Source organism: Muscardinus avellanarius (assembly GCF_963383645.1).
Source record: "Muscardinus avellanarius genome assembly, chromosome: 12".
In the NCBI taxonomy this organism is placed as follows: domain Eukaryota; kingdom Metazoa; phylum Chordata; class Mammalia; order Rodentia; family Gliridae; genus Muscardinus; species Muscardinus avellanarius.
In genome coordinates, this window is record NC_137798.1 from 55243853 (window position 1) to 55265755 (window position 21903).

At 41.0% G+C, this 21903-nt stretch overlaps 1 protein-coding gene across 1 annotated transcript in view; it reads right to left on the minus strand.

The window, feature by feature from the left end:
• Positions 1-21903, minus strand: part of L2HGDH (L-2-hydroxyglutarate dehydrogenase) — a gene marked incomplete at its 3' end in the record, with an annotated part of 41906 nt that overhangs the window by 10125 nt on the left and 9878 nt on the right. Inside the window, exons 5-8 of the mRNA XM_080706762.1 lie at positions 16291-16453; positions 14119-14153; positions 2413-2580; positions 1088-1245 (exon numbers count right to left, since the gene is read on the minus strand). Coding sequence (XP_080562888.1) covers positions 1088-1245; positions 2413-2580; positions 14119-14153; positions 16291-16453 — 524 coding nt within the window. The remainder of the gene's footprint in view (positions 1-1087; positions 1246-2412; positions 2581-14118; positions 14154-16290; positions 16454-21903) is intronic.

The following is a 21903-nucleotide window of genomic DNA, read 5'->3' on the forward strand; positions in this document are numbered from 1 at the left end:
GTAGCCCAGAGGTAAAAAAGCCCCTGGGTTCCATCCGCAGTACCACAAAAAAAAAAAAAAAAAAAAAAAGAAAAAAGAAAAAGAAAATGAATATATCAATCACAATATGGCATTTATACCCTAAGTAGAATATCAAAATTCTTAGCCGGGCGTGGTGGCACATGCTAGCAATCCCAGCATTCGGGAGGCTGAGACAGGAGGATCATGGTTTGCGGCCAGCCTCAGCTACTTAGTGAGGCCCTCCACAACTCAGTGAGACCCTGTTTCAAAATAAAGAAAAAATATAGGGCTGGGGGTATAGCTTGGAGGTAGAAAGCCCCTGGGTTTCATTCCCTGTACTGCAAAAAAAGAAAAAAAAAATCTCCACATTAGAAATATAAACACACTAGCCAGGCATGGTGATGCATGCCTATAATCCCAGTACTTGGGAGGCTGAGATAGGAGGGCTGCAGGTTTGAGATCAGTCTCAGAAACTTAGTGAGACTTTCAGCAACCTAGTGAGACTTGATTTCAAAGTAAAAATAAAATAGGGTGGGGAGTATAGCTCAGAAGTAGAATGCTTCTGGGTTCAATTCCCAGTACCAAAGGGGAAAAAAAAACACCTATAAACACATAAAATCACCCCCCCCCACCACCAACCTCCGGTACTAGAGACTAAACCCAGGAACCTCTATACTGAACTATTTATTTATTTATTTATTTATTTATTTATTTATTTATTGTGGATTGTGGAACTGGGAATGGAACCCAGGGGCATTCTACCTCTGAGCTACACCCCCTGCCCTATTTTTTATTCTTTATTTTGAAACAGGGCCTCACTAAGTTGTGGAGGGCCTCACTAAGTAGCTGAGGCTGACCAAGAACCTGTGATCCTCCTGTCTCAGCCTCCCAAGTACTGGGATTTCAAGCGTGTGCTACCACGCCCTACTCATCCCCATCCATTTTTAAATTTTGAGACAGGGTCTTCCTTAGTTGTCCAGGTTGGCCTTGAATTTGTGATTCTCTTGCCTCAGCTTCTGGAGTAGCTGGGATTAGAGGTGAGCATCATGACACCTAGATAAAATCGTTATTAAAGTAAAGTTGTTACCTATTGATAATTATCTCCATAGCATCTCTGGCACTGAAGTCAAAGGGTCTGTAACCTTCCCGCTTAAAGGCAAGAACTGCATTAGGCCCTAGCCAAATACTGCCATCCATCCTTGGTGTGAAGTGCACTCCTAGGAAGGGAAACCGGCTGTCTGGCACCTACAGATTCAGCACAGCAAAGAACAGTTAGCCCCATTTCACATTCCATTTTATTACAGATAAAAACATCTTATTTGTAATACAAATATAACACTTCCTTCTACGCATTTAATCTGTGTTGGGAGCTGTATACAAACATGCTTTTCTATAATCATGCTTCTACTTAGAAATGCCACCTAGGAAGCACTGATGCTATCAACATTAATACACAGTGTCCCATCTGTTCATCTTTCTGGGTAAAATTAGATGAATTGTCCTATTTCAGATTATTACTTCTCTCTCCAGAACTAGGGATGTCTGTGATTAGCAAGTAAAATCAAGACTGCCAGAAAACAACACACATTCATAGCACAGACTTGGAAAATGGGAATGTATTAGGTTGAGGAAGATGAATTTGGTGTTTTGGTAAGGCAAGAAACATCAACTAGCTGAATATTAGATGAACCAAGTTCATCTGGTTCAACCTCACATACTTTAACATACTCATTCATTTCCAGGACAGTTCCAGACAGAAAATGAACCCTTCATTGAAACGCCTCTGTCTTCTACTCTGTGGGACTACAGGGGCCACATTCCTTTTCTGTTCCTATAGACGGTGGGCTGAGAAAGATGGCCCAGTGTCTGGGACTTCCATAATGGAACATTCTGAGTGCTCCTCCATGAGCGAGAGGAATCTGCTTCCTCTGGACTGTACTTCCCGCGGCACACTCATGACTTCTGGAGACATGTACTTGTGGGCAATTATTACAACCTACTGACCATGGTATTAGAATAAAGATTTAAGGATATAACCACAAGAGCAATGGGCGAAATGCCCACACAAATAGCCCTCAAACCCTCTCTTACTTCTTTTTTTGGGGGGGCGGGTCTGGGGATGGAACCCAGGGGCATTCGACCTCCAAGCTATACCCTTAGCCCTATTTTTTATTCTTTATTTTGAAACAGGGTCTCACTGAGTTGCAAAGGGCTTCACTAAGTAGCTGAGGCTGTCTGCGAACCGCCATCCTCCAGTCTCAAGCTCCCAAATGCTGGGATTACAAGCTTGCGCCACCATGCCCGGCTATAACCCTCTCTTACTTCTGATGTAGGTAAAAGTTTTTTGGCTTTCATTTCCTTTATATCTAGCAGAGTGAGAGAAGTGAGAAGGCAGAAAACATCATTACCTACCGGATAAATGTTTCCTTTTACAAGATAACATTTTTCTGGCTTCAAGAGCAGGTAATCTCCCCGAAATGGTACAATTCGAGGATCAGGATTGCAGCCGCTCAACTCTGACACACGGTCTGAGTAAAGCCCTGCACATGTCACAACATATTGACATCGAATTTCCTCTCCCTGGTGCAAAATAAAAGACCATGATTAGCTTCCACATGTGAGAAAGAACAAGTCGTACTTGTCTTTCTATGTGTGGATGCTTAAAAAAATTGACCAGAATGCAGAATAGGAATTAATAGAAGTTAGCGAGGGTAGATAAAGGAAGGTTGATTTGATGACTACGTGCTGTATGTACATGGGAAAACACCACACAGAACTCCATTAATAAGTACAATTAACACATGTTGATAAAAATAAAATCATTACAGTTAAAATAGCATGATTTGTATAGATAAGAGGAAAGATAGAAAAGGAGACAGAAATGGACTTTTTTTTTGTGGTGCTGGGATTGAACCCAGGGGCATTCTACTTCCAAGCTACACCCCAGCCCTATTTTTTATTTATTTTTATTTTTTTGCAGTACTAGGGATGGAACCCAGGGGCATTCTATCTTCGAGGGACACTCCCAGCCCTATTTTTTATTCTTTATTTTGAAACAGGGTCTCACTGAGTTGCAAAGGGCCTCACTGAGTAGCTGAGGCTGTCTGCGAACCCAGATCCTCCTGTATCAGCCTCCCAAATGCAGGGATTACAAGCATGAGTCACCATGCCTGGCTTATTCTTCATTTTGAAGCAGGGTCTTGCTGAGTTGCGAACGGCCTAAGTAGCCGTGGCTGGCTGTGAACCGAAATCCTCCTGTCTCAGCCTCCCAAGTACTGGGATTCACCACCATGCCCAGCTAACTTTTTTTCTAAAAGAGAAAATTCATTGCAAGTGTCAGCAAATAAATTCTTCAGCAGGGCATGGAGACTTCTGTTTCAGTCTCCCAAGGAATAACAAGTGTACGTCACCATGTTGGGCTTTTCTTTCTCTTTTGAGACCAGGTCTCACTGTGTTGCCAGGTTAACCTCAAAATCCTGGGCTCAAGTGATCCTCCTACTTCACCCTTCCAAGCAGCTGGGACTAAAGGTGCAAATCACCAGGTTTAGCTCTACTTTTAAGAGTTCAATTTTTGGCAGTACTGGGAATGGAACCGAGGGGCTTTCTCTCTCCAAGATATACCCCCAGCCCTATTCCTTCCTTCCTTCCTTCCTTCCTTCCTTCCTTCCTTCCTAACTTCCTAACTTCCTAACTTAACTTCCTTTCTCCCTCCCTCCCTTCCTTTCTTTTTTTGTACTGAGGGTGGAACCCAGGGGCTTTTCTACCTCCAGGCTGTTGTACTCCCAGCCCTATTTTTATACTTTTATTTGGAAACAGGGTCTAAGTTGCTGAGAGCCTCACTAAGTAGCCGAGGCTGTCTTCGAACCTGTGCAATCCTCCTGTCTCAGCCTCCCAAGCACTGGTATTACAAGCATGTGCCACCACGTCTGGCCTTTTATTCTTTATTTTGAAACAGGGTCTCACTGAGTTGCAAAGGGCCTCACTAAGTAGCTGAAGCTGTCCACGAACCATGATTCTCCTGTCTCAGCCTCTCAAATGCTAGGATTATAAGCGTGTGCCATCACGCCCAGCTAAGTATTCGAATTTTTAAAAGTACTTTTATGGATGCATTGTAGTTGTACATCATAGTGAAGTTAAAAGTGGTATAGAAAAGCTGGGTGTGGTGGCTCCCTGGAGTCCTAGTACTTGGAAGCTGAGAAAAGAGGGTCACAGGTTCCACGATAGCCTCAGAGCCAGGAGTGGGGGCACACACTTGTAATCCTAGTGCTCAGGAGGCCGAGATGGGAGAATTGCAGGTTCAAAGTCAGCCTCAGCAATTTAGTGAGGCTGTCAGCAACTTAATAAGACCCTGTTTCCAAATAATAAAATAAAATGGGTTGTGGATGTAGCTCAGAGGTAGAATGCCCCTGGGTTCAATCCTCAGTACCCCCACACACATATACACATACAGACAGCCTCAGTAACATAGCATGACTCTTAGCAACCCAGTGAGACCCTGTTTCAAAATAAAGCATAAAAAGGGCTAGAGGTAGAGCTCAGAGGTAGAATGCCCCAGGGTTCAATCCCCAGCCCCCCCCACAGTGATATAGACATCCATGCACATAGTAGTTGGTGTTTCCCTCCAGATCCCAACACACTCCCCACCTCTCCCCAATTACATTAGTGAGATCAGTAGTGCTACCTTCGTATGTGAATAGGGCACTATTGGAACTGTTTCCTTTATCAGCTCTCCTTTTCTCTCTCCCTCAATCCCCTTTCATTATTCTACTGGTCTCTCTTCATTATCTGAAGTCCCTTTTGTCTCCTATTTTCTCTTTAGCTTCCACATATGAGAGAAAACACACATCCTTGAACTCCCGTGACCACTGATCTCACGCAGCGCTATGTCTTACAAACAACTAGCCATTCCTTCACTCTGGGAACTTCTTGCCCTTATTCTTGGCCACCTAAGTCTGAAGCCTCAGAGTCCTCACTTTTCTTAACATTTCCTTTCTAGTCCTCACTGATTCAGTCTCATTCTACTCAACTACATTTACAATTCTGTGTCCAATTTTTTTCCTTACCAAAAAGGTTGTCCTCTTTTCAAGTTACATAAGACACATTTTTGAGAAAAATCAGATGAAAGTTCTCTATAGTGAATTCAAATAAACTAGACTAAACCATAATAGTTATGAGACCCTTTAAGTTAAAAGGGTTGTGTCAATGACAACAAAAAAAACTTCCTTCTAAACAGGTTGATATCTTTCCTGTTCATCTAGAGTTACATACCAATAGTACAAGAAATATTTTTATAAGATATAAATCTACCGGTCCTTACTTAAAAGGTCAGTAATTCTTTTGTTCTTGGCACACAAAATGTAGATAAGCTTTATGATAAATGTATAGATAACAACAAAATTTGTTGAATGGTACCAGCATTCAATGGTTCTATTTTAAAAAAGAAAGTAAGCCGGGTGTGGTGGTGCACACTTGTAATCCCAGCATTTGGGAGGCTGAGACAGGAGGTTCATGGTTCAAAGACAGCCTCAGCTACTTATTGAGGTACTTTGCAACTCGGTGAGACTCTGTTTCAAAATAAAGAATAAAAAATAGGGCTGGAGGCGTAGCTTGAAGGTAAATGCCCCTGGGTTCTATCCCAGTACCTCAAAAAAACATTTTTTAAATAAATAAATAAATAAGTAAGTAAGTAAATAAATAAATAAAGTAAAGCTGGTGCCAGGCATGGTGGTACGTTTGTAGTTCCAGTCGTTGGGAGGCTGAGACAGGAGGATTCAAGGTTCATGGCCAGCCTCAGCTCTTAGTGAGGCCCTCCACAATTTAGTGAGACCTCCATTTCAAAATAAAGAATAAAAAATAGGGCTGTGGGTGTAGTTCAAAGTAGAATGCCCACGAATTCCATCCCCAGTACTGGAAAAAAAAAAAGTAAAGCTGGGTGTGGTAATGCATGAATCCCACTGCTTGGGAACCTGGGACAGTAGGATTATTACAGGTTCAAGGACAGCCTAAGCAATTTAGAGAGACTCTCAGCAACTTAGTTCAAAATATAAAATAAAAAAGGCAAAGGTGTATAGTTTGAAGGTAGACTACCCCTAGGTTCAATCACCAGTACCAAAAAGAAAACAACAACAATAACAACAACGAAACAACCTTAAGCAACAGTTCCAAAGAAAGAAATGATTTTAAATGACCACAGGTCTCTGAAATAATTTTATGTTCTATATGAAACAATAATTCAGTAAAATATTAATTTTTCTTCAGAAATGAACTTATAAGCACTGAATGATACATTTGTTCAACCATACATTTTTTTTTAAAGCTATACATCTCTACTGTTCTTTTTTTTTTTTTTTTGGTGGTACTGGGGGTGGAACCCAGAGGCTTATACTCCCAGACCTATATTTTATTTGGAAACAGGGTCTCACTAATTTGCTGAGAGCCTTGCTAAGTAGCTGAGGCTGGCTTCGAACCTGTGTGATCCTCCTGTCTCAGCCTCTATTGTTCTTTCAGAAAAAAATTTGTAAATTAAATTTGTAAAATGTAATTGTAAATTTGTATATTGAAATATCTAATTTGTAAATCTTTAACCCCAGCAGTTCCATTTTATTTTTTCTGAAACAAGTTCTCATCAGGTTGATAGGAGTCTCACTACTTGCTAAGGCTGTCCTGAAACTTGTGCATCTGTGATCCTCCTGTCTCAGCTTCTCAAGCACATTACGGTAGATTACAGGCATGCACCACCACGACTTGCTCCAGCAGTTTATTTTATTTTATTTTGGTGGTACTGGGGATGGAACACAGGGGCCTTCTATCTCTGGGCTACACTCCCAGACCTAATTTTTTATATTTTATTTGGAAACAGGGTCTCTTAAACCAGCTGAGACTGGCTTCGAACCTGCGCGATCCTCCTGTCTCAGCCTCCCAAGCACGGGGATTACAAGCGTGCGCCACCACGCCCAGCTTCCAGCAGTTTATTTTTAAAGTTCATTTTTAAGCCAGGGGTTCAAAGCCAGCCTCAACTACTTAAGTGAGGACCTTTGCAACTCAGTGAGACCCTGTTTCAAAATAAAGAATAAGCCAGGCGTGATGGCGCACGCTTGTAATCCCAGCATTCGGGAGGCTGAGACCGGAGGATCACGGTTCGTGGACAGCCTCAGCTACTTAGTAAGGCCCTCTGCAACTCAGTGAGACCTGGTTTCAAAATAAAGAGTAAAAAATAGGGCAGGGGGTGTAGCTCGGAGGTCAAATGCCCCTGGGTTCCATCCCCAGACCCGCAAAAAAAAAAAAAAAAAAATAATAATAATAATAATAATAATAAAATAAAATAAAAAATAAAGAATAAAAACTAGGGCTGGGAGCTGGGCATGGTGGCACATGCTTGTAATCCCGTGCTTAGGAGGCTGAGATAGGAGGCTCGCACAGATTTGAAGCCAGCCTGAGCTATTTAGTGAGGCTCTCAGCAACTTAGTAAGACCCGTTTCCAAATAAAATAGAAAATAGGTCTGGGAGTATAGCCCAAAGGTAGAAAGCCTCTGGGTTCCACCCCCAGTACCAACAAAACAACAATAACAACAATAAAATAGGGCTGGGGATGTCACTTGGAGGTAGAATGCCCCTGAATCACACACACAAAAAAAGTTCATTTTCTTTTAACCTCTCACAAAGTACAGATGTTTAACCTGAGAAGTGAACCCAAAAACTTACATTTGAACTCCAAAATTATACTACAGGAAAATTCCAATATAAAAAGCAACAATATAATAATATGGGTGTGGTGGCGCACGCTTGTAATCCCTGTACTTTGGAGGCTGAGACAGGAGGATCGCACAGGTTCAAAGCCAGCCTCTGGTGGCTTAGAGACCCTGTTTCCAAATAAAAAAATATAAAATAGGGCCGGGCGTGGTGGCGCACGCTTGTAATCCCCGCGCTTGGGAGGCAGAGACAGGAGGATTGAGCAGGTTCGAAGCCAGCCGCGCGCGCTGGCTTAGGAGACCCTGTTTCCAAATAAAAATGTAAAAATAGGTCTGGGAGTGTAGCCCGGAGGTAGAAGGGCTTCCAGGAACCCCAGTACCAAAACACTGGTTGCTCTGACACTTAGGCCACCTTATCCAGCAAGACTGATGGTAATTAAAATGCTTGTAACAAACAGTGATGTTTTACAAAGCCTTTTCACAGACTCAGCACAAAGCTTTAGGATTTTGAAAGGAACATTATACTATCCTTGGTAGATGATAATAATCCTCCTTTGGGGAAAGTACTTTTGGCTTTGACTAAACGCTTGACCACAGGTCACCAAGTTACCATGTGAACTACATTTTATTAATGGGTTGTATCTGACTCATCAACCCACAAAATTGGGTGTGTATAGCAGCACTCTGTCATCAAGAGGAAGTAAAATATGTAAGGTTGGGTCTGTAGGTCCTGCGGGCACGTATAAGCTACAGAGGCTAGTGGTTCACGATGTTACTCCTGCTAAATTGCCTCCTTCCTCTCAACTTGCACCTATGGACCCACAGGGAGCTCTCTATGACCAGCTGACCAAGGAAGAAAAAACTCAGACCTGATTTTTTTGTTTTGTTTTGTTTGCGGGTCTGGGGATGGAACCCAGGGGCATTCGACCTCTGAGCTACAACCCCTGCACTATTTTTTATTCTTTATTTTGAGAAAGGGCCACACTAAGTTGCGGAGGGCCTTACTAAGTAGCTGAGGCTGTCCATGAACTGCAATCCTCTGGTTTCAGCCTCCCAAATGCTGGGATTACGAGTGTGCGCCATCACGCCTGGCTTCACAGACCTGATTTACAAATGGTTCTGCATAACATTCTGGCACCCCTCGAAAGTGAACACTACACTCAGGAGTGGCCCTCAAAGACTGTGGTAAAGAGAAATTTTCCCAGTAAGCAGAACTTTGAACACCACAGCTCATTTATCTTACCTAAGAGAGATGGCCAGAGATTTGGATCTAAGCTGCTTCACATGTAATAAACAAATGGTTTGGTTAGGAAAAGGAGTGTAGACGAAAAGATATGTGAACATACCACTTCAGTCAGGCTCAGAGGTAAAGACATCTGAGTCCAGTATGAATGTTCACCAACCCGAGGAGGAGTTTCAATACTTAGTAGAAAAGAGGACCTATTCCGTGGATGTGAGTCAGCCTCTTGCCCCACACACCCCTCTCTTTACCCAGTGGCTTCATGAATTAAACGTTTAGGGGAAAGATTAGTCCCTTTAATAAATGGTGCTTGGAAAACTAGATATTCAAAGGAATGAAACTGGATCCCTGTCTTATACCACTCAAAAAATTAACTTGAAATGTACTAGTTATAAATTCAAGACTTACAACAGCACCAGAAGAAAGCAGCCAGGTATGTGGTGCATGCCTGTGATCTCAGTACTTGGGAGGCTGAGAGAGGAGGATTTCAGCTTCAGCAACCTTGCGAGGCCCGACACAACTTAATGAGACGCTGTTTGAAAATAAGAGGACACACACACGGACACACACACACACGAAAAAAGAATACAGGGGAAGTTCCTTGTCACTGGCAATGATTTTCTGAATACTGTACCAAACGCAAAAATAAACAAGTGAGAGTATATTGCACTAAAACACTTCTGAACAGCAAAGGAAACACTCAACAGAGTAAATAGACAACCATGAAATAAGTGAAAATATTTGAAAATCATACACCTAATATGGGGTTAATATCCAAAAATATATATGGAATTCAAGCAACTCAATAGCAAAAAAAAAAAAAAAAAAAAAAAAAAAAAAAAAAATCCAATTAAAAATGGGCAGTGGACCCCTGAACTTTTTAAAAGACGACATATAGATAGCCAACAAGTATAAGAGAAGTTGCTCAACATCACTCATCATGAGGGAAATGCAAATCAAAACCATATGAAATATCACCTCACACCTATTAGTATGGCTACTTGATGTCTTTTTGATAAAAAACAAAAGCATTGGTGAGGATGTAGAATGCCCTATTGGTGGGAATATAAAAACTGTATAGACATCATGAAAAAGCATGAAAATTCCTCAGAAAATTAAAAACAGAACTACCATATGATCTGGCAATCTCACTTCTGGGTGTAAATCCAGAGGAAATGAGATCAGTATGTTGAAAGAAATCTGCACCACCAAGTTTATTGCAGGATTACTCACAACAGCCAAGACATGAGACATCCTAGGTGTCCATTAACAGATGAAAGAATGAGAAGAAACCCTTCCACTTAGGATAACATGGATGAAGCTGAAAGGTATTATGCAAGGGAAAATAAGCCAGACAGTGAAAGAAAAATACTGTATGATCTCACTTTTATGTAGAATCTAAAAAAGTTGAATTCATAGAAATAGAAATAGAAAATGGTGGCTGCTAGGGATAAGGGCTGGGAAGGTGGGAATGAGATGTTGGTTAAGAGGTACAAACTTTCAGTTAAAAGATGAGTAAGTTTTGAAGATCTGATGTATAACATGGTGACTACAGTGAATGATACTGTAGCACACTTGGAATCTGCTAAGGGAGCAGATCTTAAGTGTTTCCACTCACAGTGTGAGATGATGTGTTAACTTGATTATGTTAATCAATTCCTAATGTATACATACATCAAATGATCACACTGTATAGCTAAAATATTTATAACTCTATTTGTCAATTATACCTCAATATAGCTGAAAAAAATGATGGCAAGGATGAAGGTGATGAATGGGCTCAGCAACACGGACCTACTCACCCAGGCTGGCCTGTCTCCAGCCATCACTGCGGTAGCGCGACCTGCCAACAGAGACCCATGGAAAAAGTGATGTGGCCCCTGGACCACTTCCACCAGAGAAAGGCCGAATTTTGTTCTTACTGGAGAAAACACTTGATCTAGATACAGAACCCATTTCTCTGCCTTCAGTACTTCTGCTGAAACTGGCATCTACAAAGTAATGAGATGCCTTTTCCACCATCGTAGTGTTTACACAGAAGCACTGCTTCTAAATAATGAGCTTATTCTGTAGTAAATGAAGTGTAGCAATCAGCTCACACGTGTGGGATTCATTTTCTCTATCATATGGAAGGCCCTGGGTAATAGGAAGTGGGGTGAGCTTTTAAAGATTCAGTTATAGCAACACTGGGCAAATGTCCTCAGGATGCACTATGTCTCTAACTTAGTGACTGAAGTATGGTAGTGTTTCCCCCAGACCCAGGATTCACAAATCTGAAACCAAGAGGTAGAAACAGGAGTAGCTAGCTGAGGCTGGTAGTGCACGCCTGTAATCCTAGTACTTGGGAGGCTAAGACAGGAGGATCACAGGTTTGAGACCAGCTTCAGCAACTTAGTGAAGACTCTCAGCAACCTAGTGAGACTCTGCTTTAAAATAAAAAATATAGCTGGGTGTGGTGGCGCACACTTGTAATCCCCGTGCTTGGGAGGCTGAGACAGGAGGATTGCGCAGGTTCGAAGCCAGCCTCAGCTACTTAGTGAGACTCTCAGCAACTTAGTGAGACCCTGTTTCCAAGTAAAATATAAAATAGGTCTGGGAGTATAGCCCAGAGGTAGAAAGCCTCTGGGTTCCACTCCCAGTAAAACACACACACACACACACACACACACACACACACACACACACACTTTGCGGGTCTGGGGATGGAACCCAGGGGCATTCGACCTCTGAGCTATACCCCCTGTGCTATTTTTTAATTCTATATTTTGAAACAGGGTCTCACTAAGTTGCAGAGGGCATCACTAAGTAGTTGAGGCTGTCCATGAACTGTGATCCTCCGGTCTCAGCCTCCCAAATTCTGGGATTACAAGTGTGCGCCACCACACTTGGCTCAAAATAAAAAATAATTTTAAAAAAGTGCTGGGGGTGGAGCTTGGAGATAGAATACTCCATATCACACACACAAAAAAGGAGTCCATTGTTACCATTACCCAATGATCCACTAGTGACTAGTGAAATTTTTGCTTTCTACCCTTTCAACTTTCAACTTTGGGGCTCAGAAGATTTTGATGTCTTAGTTTTCAAAGGAGAAATATTTCCACTAGAAAATAAGCAATGGTTCCATTAAACTAGGAGCTGCCACTGCCACTACTGGCCTCCTCGGGTTTAACAGGCCAATGAATCAACAGGCAAAGAGGGGACTGTATCACTGAATGGGGTAACTGATCCTGACTCTCAAGGAGAAATGGAGTTCTACCACAGAGAGGGCTTGGGATGATAAAACGGAGCATGTCATCCACTGAGCGACCTCTTAATATTCCCATGTATTGTTCCAGTAGTTACTAGAAACTACAACCCAAAACAGGCAGGAATGCTAATGGTACACATACTTCAAGACTCACTGTTTGGTTTACCTCACCAGACTAAGAACTATGACCTACTGAGATGCTTGCTAAAGACAAAAAGAATATGGAATAGGTAGCAGAAGAAGGAAATTATAAGTGTCAGCTGTGACCACATGACCAGTTACGGAAATGAGGAATATAGTAGGTATGAGTCTTTTTTACTCTGAAATAAACATATGTGTCTATATATTACCCAGGTCTCTGTTTATCCTCATTGTTATGGGCTTGTGTTTCCCCAAATTCATATATTGAAGCGCTAAGCCCAACATGAGTACATTGGTAGATAGGCCCATTAGGAAGGTAATTGCCTAAGGTTAAATGAGGTCCTAAAAGTACAGTTCTAATCTAATAAGACTGTTATAAGAGGAAGAACACCCAAGGCCTGGAGAAGGGGGCATGTGAAGACACAGTGAGAAAGCGGCCCTTTACAAACTAGGAATAAAGGCCTGATGAGAAACCAATCCTGACAGTTCTATATGATCTCGGGCTTCCGTCCTCCAGAACGGTGTGATGTTATTTAGGTCAGTCAGTGTACGGTGGTTTGTTATGGCAGTCTGAGAAGACTTCATACACCCGCCTCTATCATCCTTCCATTATCTAACAGCATTTCTCAAGCTCAGTACTACTGACATTTGGGGATGGACTTCTTTGTTTTGAGGGCCTGTTCTCCACACAGAGGAAGTTTTAGCAGCATCCCTGCCCTCTACCCACTAAATGCCAGTAGGTCTGCCCCTCTCCCCATCTGTGATAACCAAAAATGTCTTTGGCTTTGCCAAATGTCCCCTAGGAAGCAAAATCCCTTCTAGTTGACAACTACTAATCTAAGAGTAGTGGTTCAAGAGTGGTTACCCTTATAATTTAGTATTTAAGTTAAAGAATCTCAAAGGGAAATAGTTACGTCTTGTTAGGTAGAAGCATAATTTTACTGTCTTTATTTGGAAGCCCAATATGATTATAAGGGGCCAGGTTGACAAAGCGTAGACGGCAGGGGTATGTGCTGGATCACCTTGGTCAATCCCCTCCTCTAAGTGATGTTTTTTTCTTTTAGTACTGGGGATTGAACCCAGGGGCACTCTACCTCTGAGCTACAACCTCAGCCCTATATTATTTTGAAACAAGGTATTCCTAAATTGCTGAGGCTATCTTTAACCTGTGATTCTCCTGTCTCATCCTCCCAAATACTGGGGGATGACAGGCATGCACCACCACACCGGGCTTCTTTGGACGTTCTCAATGCTGATCAAAACAAGAACTGCGTATGACTTGGCAGGCAGAAACAAAACAGTAGTCAACAGTTTCTGGGAGCTGTCCTCATTCAATGTGGTGACAGATACTCACTGCCCAGTGAGTTCATCTGCATATCCAGCTCTATTTCCTGACTAGTGACCCTCCTGGCCAAGAGCTGCCCCAGCCCACTGCCTGCATGAACACACATAGGAATGAGGTCCTAGTGAGACCTTGTTTCCAAAAAAAGAACTAAAATCAGCCTGGGGGTGTAGCTCAAAGGTAGAATGTCCCGGGGTTCAATCCCCAGTACTACAAAGAATAAAAAGTAATAAAAAATAAAAAATATAAATAAAAAACAAGTAAAATAGGATTGGGGATGTGGTTTAAAGTAGAATGCCCCAGAGTTCAATCTCCAGTACAAGGGGGAAAAAAAGAATTTCTCTTACAAGAAGCAAATTTCATTCAATTACTTCAAGTATAGCCCGGAGTTAAGTAAACATTTTAAGAAAGGAAGGGGGGAGGGTGAAAGCAGACAACAGTTTTGCTTAAGAACCTTTACCTTTGTGTTCTTTATAACAATTGGATATTTCAGCCCTGAAAAAAAGAAAAGAATTAAAGTTTTATTTAGTGTTTTTAGAAAAAGGAGGTCATAATTATTTGAAATATACTCAACAAGTTTAAAAGACTACTTTTGTCATAATTAATAATTATACTCTACCTTTCATACTAAAGGGTTTGTGTGTAGTACTGGAATTGAACCCTGGGCATTCTACCTCTGTGCTACACGCCAGTCAAGTTTTATTTTTATTTTGAAACAGGGTCTTACTAGGTTGATGAGAGTCATACTGTTTGCTGAGGCTGTCCTCGAACCTACAACCCTTCTGTCTCAGTCTCCCAAATACTGGTATGACAGGCATGTACTATACCATTCCCAGCTTCTGAAGCTTTTTTTTTTTTCCAGTACCAGGGATTGAACCAAGGGGTATTCTACTTCCAAGCTACACCCCCAGCCCTATTTTTAACTCTATTTTATATTTTATTTGGAAACAGGGTCTCACTGAGTTGCTGAGAGCCTCACTAAGTAGCTGAGGCTGGCTGAGAACCCTAAATCCTCCTGTCTCAGCCTCCCAAGTATGGGGATTATAAGAGTGGGCCATCACATCCAGCTCATTCTGAAGCTTTTTATCAAATAACAAGACTAAGTAAATTCACACTTAACAATATAAACTTAAGAAGCATGGTATTTAGCTTGCTTTAACTCATTTAATCAATGCTTATCAACTATTTCCCACCTCAGTTCCAACATAGTCTCAGCTTTTCACTGAACTACAATCCTAGAATCGTGCTGTATAATAGAGTATCATAAATCAGTAAAAATTTTCCCACAAAACTAAAGCTATGATATGAAAAACCTTAGTGTTCAAGTGTTTGTAACCTGATTTCTTCCAGGGATTGCATTATTCAGAGAAGGAACAATTATAGTGACACAAAACAAAATCCAATAATAAACTGACAACTTATAAAAATTAGTTCCCAAGCCGGGTGTGGTGGCACACACTTGTAATCCCAGTGCTTGGGAAGCTGAGACAGGAGGATCGCAGGTTCAAGGCCAGCCTCAGCTACTTAGGGAGGAAGACCTTCTGCAACTTAGTGAGACCCTGTTTCAAAATAAAGAATAAAAAATTGGGCTGGGGGTGTAGCCCAGAGGCAGAATGACCCTGGGTTCAATCTCCAGCATAAAACAAAATAAAAAGTTACATATTTATAACAAATAAAGAATATAATCTACCTGTATCATGGATTTGATATTTATTTATACTAGGAATTGAACCCAGGGACACTATATCTCTGAGCTATACCCTCGTCCCTTAATTAAAGTGTGTGTGTGCCGGGCTTGGCACACAATTGTAATTCCAGTGCTTGGGAGGCTGAGACAAGAGGATCGCGCAGGCTTAAAGCCAGCCTCACCTACTTAGTGAGGCTCTCAGCAACCTAGTGAGACCCTGTTTCCAAATAAAATATAAAATAGGTCTGGGAGTATAGCCTGGAGGTAGAAAAGCCCCTGGGTTCCACCCCTAGTACCACACACACACAAAATAGTGTGTATGTGTGTGTTTTACTGGAGATTGAATGCAGGGGTATTCTAACTCTGGGCTATACCCCCCGTCAACAACTTAGTGAGACTCTCAATAACTTAGACCCTGTTTCAAAAAAATGAAAGGGCTAGGGATATAGCCTTGGAGGCAGAATACTCTTAATTCTCACTTTAAAAAAAAAAAAAAAGAGTAGTTCAAAATCAGAATATGACCTAGGCTGCAATTCTGAAACTGAAAGTATGTTCAAGAATCACTAACTGCTACCTTTTCCAAGGGCCTATCCCCGGTCAGTCTGACTCAGTAAGTCTAGGTGATGCTAAAATAAAATCTGTACATTTAACATGTATTGCCAAGAGACACTGACTCTAAAATGTAGGGTCAAGAAGTGTTAGCGACTTTCAGAGTTTGGCATCAGTCAGAATGTTTAATCTGAGCATAGTTCTATTAGCACCAGAACCCTCAGGAGTTCTGGTTTTCCTGCATCCGATTTCTCCCTTCTGCATCTGCCTCTGGCGCTTCATTCTAGTAGTCTAGCTCCTGGTGGCCCTCCTACCAGGAGCTCCTACCGCACTACCCCAATCAAAACAATTCCAAGTCTATATAAGTATGTGAAACAAAAGACAAGAATAGCTTACCATCACTACTTTTTGAAGGGCTTTCCCTAGCCATTTCAATATCTTTTACTTCAAAATTGGTCAAGACAGAGCCACCTGCTTGTTGGAAATCCTGGGCAAATGACAAAGCTACCTGCCGATAGTCCACAATGCCAGTATATGGACAATCAATTGCCATTAGACCCTGGAATAGAATTATGAAAAAGTTAAGCAATAAGAACAAGAATCAATGAGGGCTTGTTCAAAATTTTATTTTTGGCTGAATTTTTGTGCGTGTGTATTTTGTATTAATCTTTTGTTGGTCTACTGTAATTGTAACATCATACTGAGATTCATAACGATACACTGTATAAGACACAACATCACTTAGTTGCTTGTTTACTTTAATGGATGACACACATCAATTATCCTTGTTCGGCAAAAATCTGATAGTCTTAAAAAAACAACAGAGAAGTTTGTTCTGCTAAGTGCCTACATTTGATCATGAGCATGTATGTTTCTAACAAAAAATAAATACTAACTAAATAAGAAAATCTCTATAATCAGGAAACAATTTTCCTCCTCTGAGGAGTTAATTTTGACAGGCTCTTCCACCTACTACGATGAGTTTTCCTGTTTAATTCACCTCCTACCATATCTGATTCACATCTGATTCTGAATCATATTCTGTATCATCAAATGATTGTGTTTTAAGTAAGCTCTATTGAGATTTTCCCAGTGGTGTATCATGCATCACGTACACTTGGTGAAAACTCAGAGCTGTTCTAGCTTGCAATTCACAATGTTTGCAGTGCACTGTGTTGATTTGCTGCAGACACTATCTTCAAGACTACAAACATGAAATGATTTTATGATTAAATCAAACTTTCCCTTCAGGTAATAGAAGAAACTAACAACCTGATTCTTTGTTTTTGACACTTAAGATATACCCAAATTCTGCAGATGAATAAACTAAATCCATGCTTATTTTATTTTTTTAAAATACAGGTTGAGCCGGGCTTGGTGGCGCATGCTTGTAATCTCCACGCTTGGGAGGCGGAGACACAGGAGGATTGCGCAGGTTTGAAGCCAGCCACACTGGCTTAGGAGACCCTGTTTCCAAATAAAAACATATAAAAAAAATAGGTCTGGGAGGGTAGCCCGGAGGTAGAAGGGTTTCCAGGAACCCCAGTACCACCAAAAAAAAAAAAAAAAAAAAAAAAAAAAACCAGGCTGAATGTGCCATTGGCCTTTTGTAATACACACTAAATCCAGATTACACTTTGGTGATAGGACCTTGGTAATACCATTTCCTTTGCCTTACTATGTATCTGAGTCTATCAATTCTCCCAGTTAATTTCTCACAAGAGGGTAAAAGGTTCCCAGGATAACTAATGTCCAGAAACTCAGCGCAACTGGTCAATTCTGCTATCCTCTTGTTTAGCAAGCACAGCAGAGTTGTTGTTGCAGCTTTAATAATAACACTTGAAATAATATTATTTTAAATATCTCAGTCTTATATTCATCGTCCCACCCCAACACACTACCTGCTTGGCTCTTAAGTGCTTTTGGGAGCCAGGTGTGGTGGCAAAGCTTGGAATCCCAGTACTTGGGAAGCTGAGAGAGGAGGATCGCAGGTTCACTGCCAGCTTCAGCTACTTCCTGAGGCCCTCTGCAACTTAGTGAGACCCTGCTTCAAAATAAAGAATAGAAAATAGGGCTGGGCATGTAGCTTGGAGGTAGAATGCCTCTGTGCCCCTGGGTTCAATCCCTAGCAACACACACACACACACAAAAGGCTTTTGGCTTTCCCACCAACCCCTGGTCAAAATTTCCACACAGTCAGATCATGCTAAGAGTTATAAAACATCAGTCTGTTTTTACAAACTGAAAGCAGTATTTGGCAAAAGTTATCATTTTCCTGATAGTTTTGTTTCTAGAACATGAGAGCATTTGCTCAATATATGACACCATTTCTTCTGTTTCAACACAGTAGAAACATGTAAGACTGTTCATCAGAACTAGTTACTGGACTTCTGGGAAGATGGCGACCGAGAAAAGCGGGGCTTAAGAGCCCTGCTAACAACAAATCTCCATTACCACAAAATCAGCGCCTTTCATAGCCAGAAAACACCATCACCAGTGAAACAAAAAATCACCAGGCTCCAGAGAGAAAGCGGACTGAGAACAGAGCCACAGAGGAGATACATCGGCCTCGCGCCCGAGGACGCGGCAGACGCGGCAGCAGCACCATACTGCCCGAGGCACCGGCGAATTCATGGGACGGCTACAGCAAGCCGAGGTGAGCCACTGCGGAACAGCCAGGTGGGATTTCTCCGCTCAGAGAGCATCTAAAGCTCCCAGTGGCCGAGCTCAGCACACGCGGCAGGGATTCAGAGTAGAAATCAAAACCAAGAAGAAAAACGCCAGCCCCACAGCCGAGGGCGTAGCAGCGGCGCCATATTGCCACCAGCGGCAGCAGCAGCGAATTCAGCGAGGCCAGTACAGCCACATCTGCGTACTCAAGAACAGTGAGTCAAATTGCTGGCCACAGAGGAGAAATCCCAGTACTGTACTCCCTGGGACTTGACCCAGTGGGGGAGTGGCGGTGGCAGAGATATCACACCATAGGAGAACGTGCAAACTGGCACCCCCCACAGTCTAAAGCAGCCTCTATCGACTCTCTGGGTCGGAGACTCTGTGATAAAACCCAGTAAAGGAGTAGTGGGGTCCGAGATACTACTGACTCGAGATCCAGAACACCTTAAGGGAAGTCATAGTGACCCAAGGGAAGAACCCAGAGAAGGCACAAACATCGGAAATCATGGGAAAGAGGAATAATACTGGAGCAATTAATGCCCACAACCCCACAACATCAGAACCCGATAAAACAGAAAATCAGAGATTTCTAGAAGATCAAATCAGGAAAATAACTGTAGAAATAATAGAGGTGCTTCGAAAAGAACTCAGAGAGAGCCAAAAAGAGATAAAGGATGCAATTAATGAAGTAAAGGCCTCAATTCAAAGCACAAACAACAGATTAGAACACATGGAGAATAGAATCTCGCTCTTAGAAGATGAGCAATCCAAAAATGAACTCATAGTTTCTAATCTAGGGAAAAAATATCCGACAGCAGGAATCTGATATTGAAGAAATATTGGCCCATTTTAAGAGAGCTAACCTAAGAATAATTGGCATAGAGGAGGGAAAAGAAAGTGAAACCAAAGGGATCAACGATCTCTTCAAGGAAGTAATAGCAGAAAATTTTCCAAACATAGAGCAAGAGGTTGATACAAAGGTCCAGGAAACTTATAGAACTCCCTTTAGACAGGATCGGAGAAGATCCCCACGCCACATAATTGTCAAAATGACCAATGTGGAAGCCAAGCAGAGAATCTTAAAGGCAACAAAAGCAAATGGCCAAGTTACATTCAGAGGCAAACTAATTAGAATCACTCCAGACTTCCCAAACCAAGTTATGAGAGCCAGAAGGGCTTGGAGTAACATATTCCAAACTCTGAAAGAAAACAACTTCCAGCCAAAAATTTCCTACCCAGCAAAACTTTCTATCAAATTAGATGGGGAAATAAGAAGCTTCCACGACAAACAGAAACTGAAGGAATTTATGTCTTCAAAACCAGCACTAGAGAAAATACTCAAAGAGATTAACTATAAAGAAGAAATAGGTAACACACACCAGAACCAGAGAAACAAGAGTTTCCATCCAACAGACAATTAAGATTGGTTATCTGTGGAGATTCATTATTTATGTTAGTCTTTTACCTATCTCTAAATGGTATTGTTTGCCTTTATTGTTGTTAATTTTTAGGATTTCTAGTTTGAATATTAATATACCTTCAGATATAGCAATTGGAAATATTTTATCCCATTCTATTAGTAACTGTTAACTCTGTTTACATTGTCTTTGGATATACAATTTTTTTATTTTTTTATTTTTTAGGGAGTCTGTATACTCTTCTGTTGCCTGTGTCATTGAAATCATAACCAAGAAATCAATGCCAATTTCAATGTTGTGAGGTTTTATGACCCAGATTTTCTCCTAAAAGTTTATAGTCTTAAGATTTGTATTTAGGTCTATTATCTATTTTGAGTTAATATTTGTATATGGGATTAGGTAAGGGTCCAATTTTATTCTTTTCCATGTAATTATTATTTTTTAACAATATTTAGTTAAAAGATTATCATTTCCACCACCAAATGTTCATGGAAACCTTGTCAAAAATAACTTGACAATATAGGGAAGAATTTAGCTCTAGGCTTTTATTTAACTCCAATGGTTTATATATCTGCCTTTAGAATAGTACTACACTGTTTCAATTATTGTAGCTTTATATGGTTTGAAATCAGAAAATATATATCTTCTAGCTTTGTTCTTTTTCAAGATCGTTTTGGGTACCTAGACACCATATTCCATATTAGGATAGATTTTTTTCTGAAAAATAAATATATAAATATATGATAGTTTCACCTAAAAAATAGAAAAAAATATTCTCTGGTAAGAAAGAAAGCAAAAAGAAATATTGAAATGTTATCTTTAAGTCATCAAAAGCTTGGTATCAGACAAATGAAACTGTTTTGTGAGATTATCATTTTTAATTTTAGATAAATTGCCATAATACTAGATGTCAACTACTAAGCCAAGCATGGGAGGGAGGGATAGGGAGAGAATGGGGTGGGGATTGGGTGGGGGCTGACTGGGAAAAGTGTGCATGTATGTCTACAAAAGTATGTATCCTACTATGATGTATGAATACAGTGCACCAATAAAAAAAAAAAAAAAAAAAAAAAAAAGAACTAGTTACTGCCCCCAAACCCCTGAATGCACAGGTCAATAGCTACAGCTCAACTTTAACATACAGATAGTATTTTGAGTACAATAACCTTAAAATCAGGTGCAGTGGTGCAAGCCTGTAATCCCACTACTTGGGAAGCTAAAACAGGAGGAGGTTCAAGGCTAGCCAATAACTTAGCAAGACCCCCAAAATAGAAATAGAAAATAAAATAGGGCTGGGAGTGTAGCTCAGGGGTAAAATGCTATGGGTTCAAGCCCCAGTACCCCCAACAAAATACAACCTGAAAGCTAATGTAGGATAATACTAACAATTTAGTTGGCCAGGTATGGTGGTGCATACCTGTAATCCCAGTTCTTGGGAGGCTAAGATAGGAGAATCACAGATTCAAGGAAAGCTTCAGGAAATATTGTCCCACATAGTACATGTCTAGAATCCCAACTACCTGGAAGGCTGAGGAAGGAGAATAGCAATTTCAAAGCCTGGTAATTTTGTGAGCTCTTGTCTTAAAATTACAAAAAATTAGCAGAGCATGGTGGCATATACCTATAATCCCAGTACTTAGAAAGCTGAGCCAGGAGAATCACAGGTTCAAGGCCAGCCTCAGCAATTTAGTGAGACCTCAGCAATTTAGAAAGATCCTGTTTCCAAAGAAAAAATTAAAAAGGACCCAGGGTGTAGATTAGAGGTAGAATGTACCTAGTTTCAATTCCCAGTACAAAAAAAAAAAAATTGGGGTAGACAATTAATGAGAATGGAATGGAAAGATAAAGAAGGAAATTAAATTAGTACATAAAAATTAAAATAGCTGGGCATGATGGACCATACATAATCCCAGTACTT